This window comes from Ranitomeya imitator, chromosome 6 (genome assembly GCF_032444005.1).
Source record: "Ranitomeya imitator isolate aRanImi1 chromosome 6, aRanImi1.pri, whole genome shotgun sequence".
In the NCBI taxonomy this organism is placed as follows: Eukaryota; Metazoa; Chordata; class Amphibia; order Anura; family Dendrobatidae; genus Ranitomeya; species Ranitomeya imitator.
In genome coordinates this window covers 550,645,302-550,658,739 of record NC_091287.1, presented here as the reverse complement: position 1 = coordinate 550,658,739, position 13,438 = coordinate 550,645,302, and the positions used below count along the sequence as shown (strand labels likewise).

The 13,438-nt window shown below is 46.1% G+C and overlaps 1 protein-coding gene across 1 annotated transcript in view; it reads right to left on the bottom strand.

Moving 5' to 3' along the window:
- The window catches only part of DENND3 (DENN domain containing 3), a 58,049-nt gene that overhangs the window by 16,929 nt on the left and 27,682 nt on the right, over nt 1-13,438 (bottom strand). Inside the window, exons 9-15 of the mRNA XM_069731979.1 lie at nt 11,617-11,772; nt 11,271-11,367; nt 10,617-10,720; nt 9,550-9,728; nt 8,671-9,192; nt 4,366-4,625; nt 1,435-1,605 (exon numbers count right to left, since the gene is read on the bottom strand). Of these exons, the coding sequence (XP_069588080.1) occupies nt 1,435-1,605; nt 4,366-4,625; nt 8,671-9,192; nt 9,550-9,728; nt 10,617-10,720; nt 11,271-11,367; nt 11,617-11,772 (1,489 nt within the window). The remainder of the gene's footprint in view (nt 1-1,434; nt 1,606-4,365; nt 4,626-8,670; nt 9,193-9,549; nt 9,729-10,616; nt 10,721-11,270; nt 11,368-11,616; nt 11,773-13,438) is intronic.

Genomic DNA, 13,438 nt, shown 5'->3' with positions numbered 1-13,438 from the left:
CAGGCAGTGGCATCCCACGTCGCAGGAGGGGATACGGAGAGGCGACACTCTCCGTGCTCGCCTGTTGTTGGTTCGGGGAGATCGGAGCCTAGAAGGGTAAAAAATTGAACAGTAAAAAAATCAAAAATAAAAGAAATTCTGGTCTGAATAGCAGACCGAGTGTTCTTCAGGAGTCCCCTTTTGAACCTCTGCAGGATGTCTCGCTGATTGTTCTCTCCTGGAAGGTTGCCTTCCTTGTGGCAGTGACCTCTATCAGGCGAGTTTCAGAGTTGGCCGCACTGTCCTGCCGGGCGCCCTTCCTTTCTTTCCACCAGGACAAACTGGTCCTACGCCCATCTCCGTCTTTTCTTCCCAAGGTGGTTTCATCCTTCCACCTTAATGAAGATATCGTTCTTCCCTCCTTCTGCCCACAGCCAAGACATAGGGTTGAAAAGGCCCTTCACACCTTGGACGTGGTAAGGGCCCTCAGGAGGTACATTTCTAGGATTGCCCCCTTCCGCAAATCAGACCCCCTCTTTGTGCTCCCGGAGGGTCACAGAAAGGGTTTAGCCGCTTCTAAAGCCACGATAGCCAGATGGATCCGATCAGCTATTCAAGAATCTTACCGGGTCAGGGGCAGACCTATCCCGGCGGGGATTAGGGCACACTCAACTCGGTCGGTGGGTGATTCCTGGGCCATTTGGTACCAGGCGTTGGCGGAGCAGGTTTGCAAGGCAGCAACATGGTCTAGCCTGCATACTTTCACGAAACACTACAATGTCCACACTCAATCTTCTGCGGATGCGGCCCTTGGCAGACGTATTCTGCAGGCGGCCGTTGCGCATTTATAGTCAGTTGGTACACGGAGTTATTTGGTTGTATTGTTCCCCACCCAGGGACTGCTTTGGGACGTCCCATTGTTCTGTGTCCCCCAATGTGGCGACGGAGAAATAGGGATTTTTGTGTACTCACTGTAAAATCTTTTTCTCCGAGCCACTCATTGGGGGACACAGCACCCACCCTGTTAGCCTTATGGCTCGTTCCTTTTTTGGTTCTTGACTTACTCTGACATGTTATACTGTAATATTATGTAATATGTTGTTAATGATCTCCTACTGCTTTTACACTGAACTGGGTCTCTGGAAGCCAGCAGGAGGGTGTATACTGCAGGGGGGGGGGAGCTAACTTTTTTGTATCACTTACTGTCAGCCTCCTAGTGACAGCAGCATACACCCACGGTCTGTGTCCCCCAATGTGGCCAAGGAGAAATATATATTTATATACACAGTATATAGATATAATGTCAATCTGCTGTATATAAAGCGAGCACAATATTGTCTGAATGCAAGTATTATCTGATATCATACGGCAGTGTTTGGGTACAACACATATGGATTAGAGTTTAATACAGAGCTTAAAATTAGGAGTCCGACCATCTAAAACTGGCAAGCAGACCTTGTGACTGTCGGCCATGTTTCTGCCGGCCCACATCTCTTTGATCATCATTTGCCACAGTTCACATTCGCTTTTTAGGTTTGCTTCAAACACGTCCTTCCTTGTGGAAGCTTTAATCCGAAGACTCTGAATCCTCAGGAGCAAGAAGGCCGAGGTGGAGATTTTCACATCCTGCAGAAAACAGTCAGTATGTAACAGCTGGGGGCGAGATGAGGGGTAGGCAAGGTAGAGAAAAAATAAAATAAAAACCCCGACGTTGCTGAATGCCTGCGGCCACCTGTCACCTTCCTCCGGGTGCAGGCACTCAGCACAGTGACGGGCACACACGGGAGCAGTGTCAGTCATGGACACCGATCACACCTGTCTCTGCCTGCGCCCCGGACATTGCTCCTTCCCTGCACTCAGTTAATGCAGTGACGTCACCACGGGGTCCACCGCCCACCGCTACAACTAATGGTAGATGGGACAGAGCTGCGCTGGACAAGAAACCTGGACTAGACGAGAATGAATTTTTTTTTCTTTTATCCTATTTTCCTATTGAATGGAGGCCATTATACCTAGGGCCTGTGGGGACATTGCAAGAGGGGCTGGCTATGGGAAAAGAGGGGCAGGCTGTAGAGACATCCCAAGAGGGGCATCACAAGCGCTGTGGGGACATTACAAGAGGGTGACCATGCTGCATCGGGTACTGTTGGAGACTTTATATGGGGGCTGTACAGGACATTATACTGTATCAGTGACTGTGGGGGGGTATAATACTGCATGGGGTGCTGTGGAGTCCATGACACTGTATAAATGGGGGTACTGTGGTGGACATCATACTGTGTAGGAGCACACTGTGAGGAGGGGGTACAGTTTGGACAATGTGGTGGACAGGGTGAGGACAAAGTGTGAAAAAGAGGCACAATATGAATACGGAGAGGGAGCAGCATGAAATGGGGGCACAATATGGAGAGAGGTTAGCATGGCTCGGGGACAGTGTGGAGCTATAGAGAGTATAAGGGAGAACAGTAGAGAGGGGACAATAATAGTATAGGCCATGGTTCATAGAAGAGGACGGTGTGGCAGTGATAGCGGATAATGGCAGACAGTGGGGTGGTTGTACCTCATTAAGGCGGACATTGCGGCAATTATAGCTATTTAACGGTAGACAGTGAGGAGGCCATATACCATAGGAGGTTTATTTCGGTCATCATATGGACAGTTTTTTTGTAAAGGGCATTTTAATAACACTCTTATTTTTAAGGCCACTGTGTGGGAATGAGCTGCAGACAACAGGAGAAGAAGGAAGTCGGCGAGAAGAGCTGTGGATGCGAAAAGTCACCATGGCGTCTGGACAAGATGGAGGTGAAAAGAAACTACTCAATCCAGAGAAGAGGTCTCCTATAAGGTACCTGCATGTAAATGTTTACTTGCTGACCAGGTCTCATCAGTACTGCGAGTACCATTTGGTGCAGTCTAATAATGACTGATAACAATAGTAAGGAGATGCTGGGAGTTGTTGTTAATGACATAGTGAGAGTTGCAGGTTTATGAAATACAAATGTATAAGGGCCTGACTTGACATTACGATTGATTGCAGTGCTAAGCTTGGTGATATATTCATGTACTGATGACAGTACTGGTGTTGTATTTATTTACTGACAGGTGGTTCTCGTGATGCATTAATGTATAGCTAGAAGTTCTGATTATGCAATTATCGACTGATTGTAGTTCTGGTGATATATTCATGTACTGATGACGGTACGGGTGTTGTATTTACTTACTAACTGGTGGTTCTTGTGATGTATTAATGTACTGGCAAAGGTTCTGGTAATGCATTAATGTATAGATAAAAGTTCTGATTATTCAATTATCGACTGATTGTGGTTCTGGTAATGTATTCATGCACTGATGTCGGTTCTAGTGACTTATTAATTTACAGATTATGATTCTGGTGTTATTTTTCATGCACTGTTGATGGTTGTGGTTATGTATTCATCACCAGAACCATCATCTGTACATGAATACAGCACCAGAACCACCATCACTACATGAAAAGATCACAAAAACCACCAATGGTACAGGAATACAACACCAGAACCACTTTCAGTATATGAATACGTCACCAGAACCCCTAGCTATACAGGAATATGGCACCAGAACTACCATCAGTTTTGTTGCAAACTTTACATGTTGCATGACTGATATAAAAACCATCATAAATATCCTTTTATAACGGGGGTATCTGCCAAATGCTGCACACCTTAATTGAAACCAAACGGCCCCCAGTATAATTAAGTAATCTTAGCTTCCATGACTGTCCTTGGGTTTGACATTTAAAATATAGGATGTCAGGGATGAATATCGCGATCTATCCCTTGTATTGTCTAAATGGTCTGCAAGCAATGATTGATTTCATATCTATGAGAACATACTACCTGTTGAGCTTCAACTCTCGTACACCACTTTTTTTTACTTCCATTTTCTGGTATTTTTTGGTGAAACAGGTAACAATTCATGTGGAAGTGGTCATCAGAACTTACTACCTGACCCATCAGAGGGATGAGGCGGAGTGAGTTAGGGGTCCTCAGAGCCATGGTCAGACCTTACGATGGAGCAGGAGCCCTGGATTCCTTATGGGGCAGGTAAATGCCTGGCCTCATGTAACCAGAGTTTCTGGGCAATTCTTGGACGATGAAGGCCTTGATGGCCCTCACCTCCGCCAGACTTTAAGCTAATTAAGAACCTCTGGGACATCCAACACTGCCAAGTAGTAGGACAGACCATCCAGGAAGCTATCGACACCCTGTTCCAGGTCAGAAAGGAGATTCCCCCAGACACCATGCTGCGACACCAGGAGTGTGCCATATATCAGCCACTGTTAACACCCAGCCACCTCCACGGCACATACACCCGGCGATGGCGCCGTACACAATATATACTACTTGCCTCTATGTTCCTGAAGATGGCGATTTCCTCATAGCTCTGTCTTCCCTCTATCAGGAGGAAAAGGCGTTTCTGGGTCATGGCGATTTTGCCCACGCCGAGGTTGGTTTTCACCGAGCTGGAAAGTTTATAAACAAACTCGTTCTGATCCAAGTTCTCTGCGACCACGGACGGGAGGTCGACCTCTTCCGCTTCTGCCTCCGTTTCCTTCCAGCAGTTGTAGAAATCCTTGAAGATGTCCGGGTCGATCTGCTTCTGGTAACCTTGGGGAGAGGATCACAAAAGAGACTGGTTAGAAATATGGAAAAAAAAAACTAAATAAAAAATGGAAATATTTTCAGACGAGCACATGTAGGTTTACTTAATATAAAGGTTATCAGACAATCACCTAAATGACAATCCCCCCCAATATAGGCTTATGCAGAAAGAAAAACAAGAACACAAAAAAGTCCCCTGGAAGGAATGAAATGCCCCAAAATTCCCCCAATTCTAAAATGAATGACAGTAACTGGTTTTGGAGAAGGGTCCCAAGGTGCAGCCAAAGGCCGCGGCACCTATAGGGGCTTGATCACCTACACTCGTGGGCTTGGTCTTCTACTGCTTGTGTGCAGCCAGGAGAAATCAATAATGGCATCAGGACTGCAGCACTAGCAGCTTCTTAATGCCACGTCATGGAAAGTTCCTGCAAGGCAATTATGTTGGGAAACAATCAGCATGCAGGGGGCAGTAACTTTTCCTAAGTTTGGTAACTATGTGTCCTGTGTAAAGGATAGCATTACAAAAATGTAGAATAAGCCAGCAGGGAGATTTCAGCTCTGCAGCCAGCAGAATTCTGACTACAACTCTGTATAATAAAGGATGTGACTCGAATGATTTTGATCTTAGGAAACTTGTAGCAAAACTTTCTTATGATTACTGTTAAAGGATGACCTGCGTCTGGTGAGAGAGGAGTTTGTCAGGGTAACACATAAATCAGGTGAAGGATAAAGTACAAGAACTTTTGTGAACTTTTGTTTACCCTCCACTTGCTCATGAACACAATGTAGTAAAGCAGGTTCAGCCCCTTCCTGCAAGAAAACACCAGTGATGACCCCACTGTCACAAAACAGAATAGTCCTGGATGTCAGGAGGAGACTGAGAAATATCAGGAGTGGCTACTGTACGATCCAGTGAGCGACAGATCTGCTGCTGTCAGTGAGGGAATACAGTGCATATTATATGATCAAAAATCATGTGTATGTACACAGCAGAATAGTGAGTGCAGCTCTGGAGAATAATACAGGCTGTAACTCAGGATCAGTAATGTATGTACATAGTGACTGCACCAGCAGAATAGTGAGTGCAGCTCTGGAGTATAATACAGGATGTAACTCAGGATTAGTAATGTAATGTATGTACACAGTGACTGCACCAGCAGAATAGTGAGCACAGCTCTGGGGTATAATACAGGATGTAACTCAGGATCAGTAATGTAACGTATGTACACAGTGACTGCACCAGCAGAATAGTGAGTGCAGCTCTGGGGTATAATACAGGATGTAACTCAGGATCAGTAATGTAATGTATGTACACAGTGACTGCACCAGCAGAATAGTGAGTGCAGCTCTGGGGTATAATACAGGATGTAACTCAGGATCAGTAATGTAATGTATGTACACAGTGACTGCACCAGCAGAATAATGAGCGCAGCTCTGGAGTATAATACAGGATGTAACTCAGGATCAGTAATGTATGTACACAGTGACTACACCAGCAGAATAGTGAGTCCAGCTCTGGAGTATAATACAGGATGTAACTCAGGATCAGTAATGTACGGTAATCTATGTACACAGTGACTGCACCAGCAGAATAGTGAGTGCAGCTCTGGGGTATAATACAGGATGTAACTCAGGATCAGTAATGTAATGTATGTACACAGTGACTGCACCAGCAGAATAGTGAGTGCAGCTCTGGGGTATAATACAGGATGTAACTCAGGATCAGTAATGTAATATATGTACACAGTGACTGCACCAGCAGAATAGTGAGTGCAGCTCTGGGGTATAATACAGGATATAACTCAGGATCAGTAATGTAATGTATGTACACAGTGACTGCACCAGCAGAATAGTGAGTGCAGCTCTGGAGTATAATACAGGAGGTAACTCAGGATCAGTAATGTAATGTATGTACACAGTGACTGCACCAGCAGAATAGTGAGTGCAGCTCTGGGGTATAATACAGGATGTAACTCAGGATCAGTAATGTATGTACACAGTGACTGCACCAGCAGAATAGTGAGTGCAGCTCTGGGGTATAATACAGGATATAACTCAGGATCAGTAATGTAATGTATGTACACAGTGACTGCACCAGCAGAATAGTGAGTGCAGCTCTGGAGTATAATACAGGATGTAACTCAGGATCAGTAATGTACGGTAATCTATGTACACAGTGACTGTACCAGCAGAATAGTGAGTGCAGCTCTGGGGTATAATACAGGATGTAACTCAGGATCAGTAATGTATGTACACAGTGACTGCACCAGCAGAATAGTGAGTGCAGCTCTGGGGTATAATACAGGATATAACTCAGGATCAGTAATGTAATGTATGTACACAGTGACTGCACCAGCAGAATAGGGAGTGCAGCTCTGGAGTATAATACAGGAGGTAACTCAGGATCAGTAATGTATGTACACAGTGACTACACCAGCAGAATAGTGAGTCCAGCTCTGGAGTATAATACAGGATGTAACTCAGGATCAGTAATGTACGGTAATCTATGTACACAGTGACTGCACCAGCAGAATAGTGAGTGCAGCTCTGGGGTATAATACAGGATGTAACTCAGGATCAGTAATGTAATGTATGTACACAGTGACTGCACCAGCAGAATAGTGAGTGCAGCTCTGGGGTATAATACAGGATGTAACTCAGGATCAGTAATGTAATGTATGTACACAGTGACTGCACCAGCAGAATAGTGAGTGCAGCTCTGGGGTATAATACAGGATATAACTCAGGATCAGTAATGTAATGTATGTACACAGTGACTGCACCAGCAGAATAGTGAGTGCAGCTCTGGAGTATAATACAGGAGGTAACTCAGGATCAGTAATGTAATGTATGTACACAGTGACTGCACCAGCAGAATAGTGAGTGCAGCTCTGGGGTATAATACAGGATATAACTCAGGATCAGTAATGTAATGTATGTACACAGTGACTGCACCAGCAGAATAGTGAGTGCAGCTCTGGAGTATAATACAGGATGTAACTCAGGATCAGTAATGTACGGTAATCTATGTACACAGTGACTGCACCAGCAGAATAGTGAGTGCAGCTCTGGGGTATAATACATGATGTAACTCAGGATGAGTAATGTAATGTATGTACACAGTGACTGCACCAGCAGAATAGCGAGTGCAGCTCTGGAGTATAATACAGGATGTAACTCAGGATCAGTAATGTACGGTAATCTATGTACACAGTGACTGCACCAGCAGAATAGTGAGTGCAGCTCTGGGGTATAATACAGGATGTAACTCAGGATCAGTAATGTAATGTATGTACACAGTGACTGCACCAGCAGAATAGTGAGTGCAGCTCTGGGGTATAATACAGGATATAACTCAGGATCAGTAATGTAATGTATGTACACAGTGACTGCACCAGCAGAATAGTGAGTGCAGCTCTGGAGTATAATACAGGAGGTAACTCAGGATCAGTAATGTAATGTATGTACACAGTGACTGCACCAGCAGAATAGTGAGTGCAGCTCTGGGGTATAATACAGGATATAACTCAGGATCAGTAATGTAATGTATGTACACAGTGACTGCACCAGCAGAATAGTGAGTGCAGCTCTGGAGTATAATACAGGATGTAACTCAGGATCAGTAATGTACGGTAATCTATGTACACAGTGACTGCACCAGCAGAATAGTGAGTGCAGCTCTGGGGTATAATACATGATGTAACTCAGGATGAGTAATGTAATGTATGTACACAGTGACTGCACCAGCAGAATAGCGAGTGCAGCTCTGGAGTATAATACAGGATGTAACTCAGGATCAGTAATGTACGGTAATCTATGTACACAGTGACTGCACCAGCAGAATAGTGAGTGCAGCTCTGGGGTATAATACAGGATGTAACTCAGGATCAGTAATGTGATGTATGTACACAGTGACTGCACCAGCAGAATAGTGAGTGCAGCTTTGGGGTATAATACAGGATGTAACTCAGGATCAGTAATGTAATGTATGTACACAGTGACTGCACCAGCAGAATAGTGAGTGAAGCTCTGGAGTGACCTATCCACTTACCAACAGTTAAGGCATCAAACAATCGATGTATGGTGTCCGTGTCTTTGACGATTCCGGATTCCTGGATCCTTCGTACGAAGTCCTCCAGGTGAAGGTGCGTCTTTGGTAGCTCAAACTTCTTCACGTGGTCGTCGGCCCTGTGGACCTCCCTCTCCTTGTCCAACACTTGCCCGATCAGCCTCTTCAGCTCCGGCCTGCAGTCGGCCTTCTGTCGCTCCCCTGCTGGAAGGCACAAGACGACCTTCCTCACCAGCTCCATGGGGAAGATCCGCAGATCGGTTTTATAAAGCTTCTGGAAATCGGACAGAGCGCTGAGCAGTTTTCCCTGCATCAGGCCCACGAGTCCGCGGAGGTAGTAGTATCGTGCGAGCAGCGTGGAGTTCTCGGGCGGCGCGGCGCTTATCTCTTTGCTGAGATAATTAGTAAATTCTGTATAATACGTCTGAACGCAGCGAGAAGACAGAGGGAAAGCCACTTCAGGGAGTCGGAACGTGTGAACCGCCTTCCCCGTAACGTAATAACCTGTAATATTAAGAGACATGATCTCACACCAGTTATAGTCATACGCGGGCATAAAACTTGTATCAACAGCCCAGTCATGGGGTAGATGCACGGTGTACTGGGGGGGTGGGCATACCCCACCCGAGACAAGTGCTCAATGCCAAGCAGGTGCGGCAAAGGCAAGATAAAAATAATGATGAGATACAACATTGCCCCCTCCACAAATCCCTTACACAGCAGCATCTTCCAGAGGAGGAACTTTTATCTGCTACTCCAATCACCTCCAGAGCTGCATTTACAATTCTGCTGCCTCGGATTCAGCTCTGGGTGGGACTGGAGTATAAGAACGCCCCTTACAGAATGCTAGTCTCTCCTCACCGTTCTCCTGCTGGGGTCTCCTCAGGGACAGTGGTCCTGGAGGGACGTCGGTCATCTTCACGGTGGTCAGGTTTGGCATACTGATAACCAGCTTCTTACTGAACATGTGCTCCGGACGGAAACGCTTCAGCTTCTCCGTGGCTCGCCGTCTGGGGTTTTCAAAAAACACGGATGATCTCCTACAGGAAGAAGTCGTGGAATGATGGATGTCTGTCCGTACAGAGGCCGCATATGTCCGCCCTGTGCAGCAGCGACCGCAAGACTCAGGACAGATAAAGCCATCGGCTTCTTGTGTCCCATATATCCAGTATATCGTATATATACACACGGTTCATTATGATAATATCATGGGTGTAACGTGGGAGAGGATGTAAAACTACGGGGCCATCTTTATTCAGACATAAAGGTCTATGGACAATGTAAGGAGGCACAGAAGCCTGAAAACTGTCACTGCCAGGTACAATATTACTATTTATGGTGATATCCCTGCGTGCTCTGCGCCTAAACTGTGACATCCCCACGTGTACTGTGCCTAAACTGACATCCCCACGTGTGCTACGCCAGCGCTGCAACATCCCTGCGTGCACGGCATCTGAACTGCGATATCCCTGCGTGCACGGCATCTGAACTGCGATATCCCTGCGTGCACGGCATCTGAACTGCGATATCCCTGCTTGCACGGCATCTGAACTGCGACAGATGAACTGTGCCTGCGATGCAACATCCCACGTGTTAAACTATGCCAGCACTGCGACATCCTTGCGTGCGCTATGCCTGCACTGTGACATCCCCACGTGTACTGTGCCTACGCTGCAACATCCCTGCATGCGTGGCACCTGAACTGCAACATCCCCACGTGTACTGTGCCTACGCTGTGACATCCCTGCATGCACTACGCCAACGTTGCAACATCCCTGTGTGCGCTACGCCTGCACTGCGACTTCCCCACGCGCTCTACTTGCTACGACCTAGAATGACAATTGGGGCTTAATGTCAAGCTCAGCTCTGCTACATCTGTACATAGAGTTGTGCTTATCTTGCACATTAGAATCCAGTGAACACTTTACCCATCGATCTCGGAGGACGTGCTCAGCTCCATACGGGTGTAATCGTCCATCTTCTTACTGAGACGAGCCTTCAGAAAGGAATTGAACATGTAGGTGTCCAGAACCTGCAGAAACATCACATGGTTACTAATGTTTATATCGTACGGAGGTGCGATGTGCTGATCCCGAAGAATGTGAATGTCCACACCCTCTGTAGAAACAGAACGTCTGCAGCTCCGGATGTGAATGGACTGCAAGAAATAATCTAGCTCAAAAAAAATCAGCAAAACATTTCCAAATTTTACAGATTCTATAAAAGGATCCTCCTGCAGATCCTTACAAATAAAGGAATAATGCGGGAACATTTCCCAGAAAAAGTGAAAGCCTGCAGTCCTCCCACGTTAGCTGCTGAAAAATTAATTTTTATTAACACAACTAATTTGCATCAACTTCCAATAAACTGCGCTGGCGGCTACATCTACATAATAAACATTAGACGGTCCGCCAAAATCTGTGGGTTCGACCGTCTTTTCTCTAAAATGTATGAGGGTCATAGCCCCATTCTTATGATTAGTGGGGGAGGAGGGGTCCCGGCTGTCAGACCCCTATCACTTCACAAGTCATCAGCTATCCTGTCATTAGTGATAAACTTAAAGGGGTGGTGTAGCCCTTTACCTTTCTATAGAAGGCCTGGTCTCCCGGACTTCTGGTCTTCAGGAACTCCCTGCTGTTAAATACCCGGTGCTCATAGTTCAGGTGTGCCTTCACGTCCCTGCCAGGAAGGAAGTCCTAGTTCACACATATAGATGTCTCCAACTGGATAATCTACCAATTTCCTCATATTATTAGCATTTTACTAAATTGGGTCTGTCCCCAGCGGATCGTAAAAGGGATTACTATGAAAGGGATAGTTCAGGATTAGTAAATCACGGCTGCCGAGCACGCACCATAAGCCATGTCATTGATTAATGGTGGGCAGGTGCCTGTATAATGGTCCACCAGTCAGTAGGTGACGTTTTACCTGAAGATGTCCACTATGAGCTGCAGAGCGATCTCCTGGATCTCGCCATTGAGGTTCTGCTGCCATAGCCGTCGGCGCAGTCTCTGCTCCCCGATGTCCAGGGTCGCTGTGCGATGAGCCTGCTCAAGGTCGTAGTGCAGTGGCAGGTTCTCCATACTGCGTGATAAAGTACAGTGTGGCCTCCAAAATTTAGTTAGGGTGTAACATTTCCCCCCCTTTATGATACTGACATGTTTTCCTTTAGAAGTGTTCCTGTCCCCACTGCTGCCGCTCCCGTGTAGTCTGCTTGTCCATTGTGGGTAATGGTGTCTGGCGGCCACATCAGCATCAGTCACTGGTCATTGACATCTAGGGAGCGGCCGTTTCTCCTTGGCATAGGAGACTACTACCCCTCCCAAGCTGGTCACCTCTTATGTAGGTCCTGTGCACTGAGAGGGGCAATAACCCCAACGCAGCTGTCGGCAGGTGGCCGTCTTTTAGAATTATAAGACACTAGGTTTGCTAAATGTTACACCGAAGACAAGTAGGAAGGCTCGTTAAAGAATCAGATATTGACTTGGTGGGACTCGCATATACTTTACATATGTGGTAGAGCTCGAGGATATACCAGAAATGCACAAGATGGGCCTACTTCTTCACTAAATGGAGGAAGCGAGAGGAGAGTTGGATTCAGCACTCGTAGTGTCAGGAGGACCGGCCGTGTGCGTGCAGAATCGCAGTAGAGGCATCGGGAGATTGCCCGTGTGTGCCAGCCCAGAATAGGAGTGTACAGGGATCAGAGGGTCTCGCTGCCCTGAATCCCACTGAAGACCCTATTCCTTGGATTATTACTGAGTTCTTCTGCCCGCTCTCCTTTTGGAAAAGAACATAAACCAGAGCTGTGCATTATGTGACGTGCAGGTTGCAGGTATCAGCACGGTCAGGAGGCCGGGAGTCAACAGTCAGGAGGATAGTTGAGATCACCAGCATTACCCAAACCTTGATGGGGTTGTCCGAAACCTAATAATATAATATACTAAGTTTTAAAAACTACAACAATTAAATATTCCCTATCATTTTCCCTGTACTTTAACTTCCTTTCCACTTCCAATGATGTTCTATTTGAGTTCACCAGCGTCCACTGGAGCTTCTCAAACAGGACGTCATCACGGGGCTAGAGCTGCAGTGACTCCGCACAACTGTGATCACCACCCCGAAATGTTAAATCACTAACGTTTGTTTTGGGTCAGTCTCTGTTCTGGTTTTCAATTCCGATGCATGCTCACTATGCTTTCCCTTTCAATGCACATTGACAGTGCGCTCCCACGCAGCTCAAAAGAGACGTAATGAGTAAGCAAGGGAGCGCACTGTCAATGCACAGTGAAAGAGAAAGACTGCGGCGATCAGGGAAAGCATACAAAATTGACAACCGGCGCATGCTTAGTAGAACAGATACTAGACCAGCCAATGAAACCGACATCACTGAGCTGTGCGGAGTGATGTCCCGTTCCAGGGCAGAAAATGAAGCAGGTGTGACTGATAGCAGCTCAGGTCCCCGATAACAATCCCCAGTGTGTGCTGGGAGACACAAACAGAACATCATTGGAAGTGGGATAATAATAAAAAAAAAATAAAGAAGAAAGGAAGCTAAATTGCAGGTGGAACAGTAGGGAATTTTTTATTACTGTACAAAAGTAGTTACGTTTTAGAGAATATAATAATTTTATTTACACAGTGCCAACATATTCCATAACACTTTACATTAGATACTGAAGATTGGGGTCACTGTTGGGTTTCGGACAGCCCCTTCAAGGATTATTCAGGAAAGTTGTGAAACTGTCAC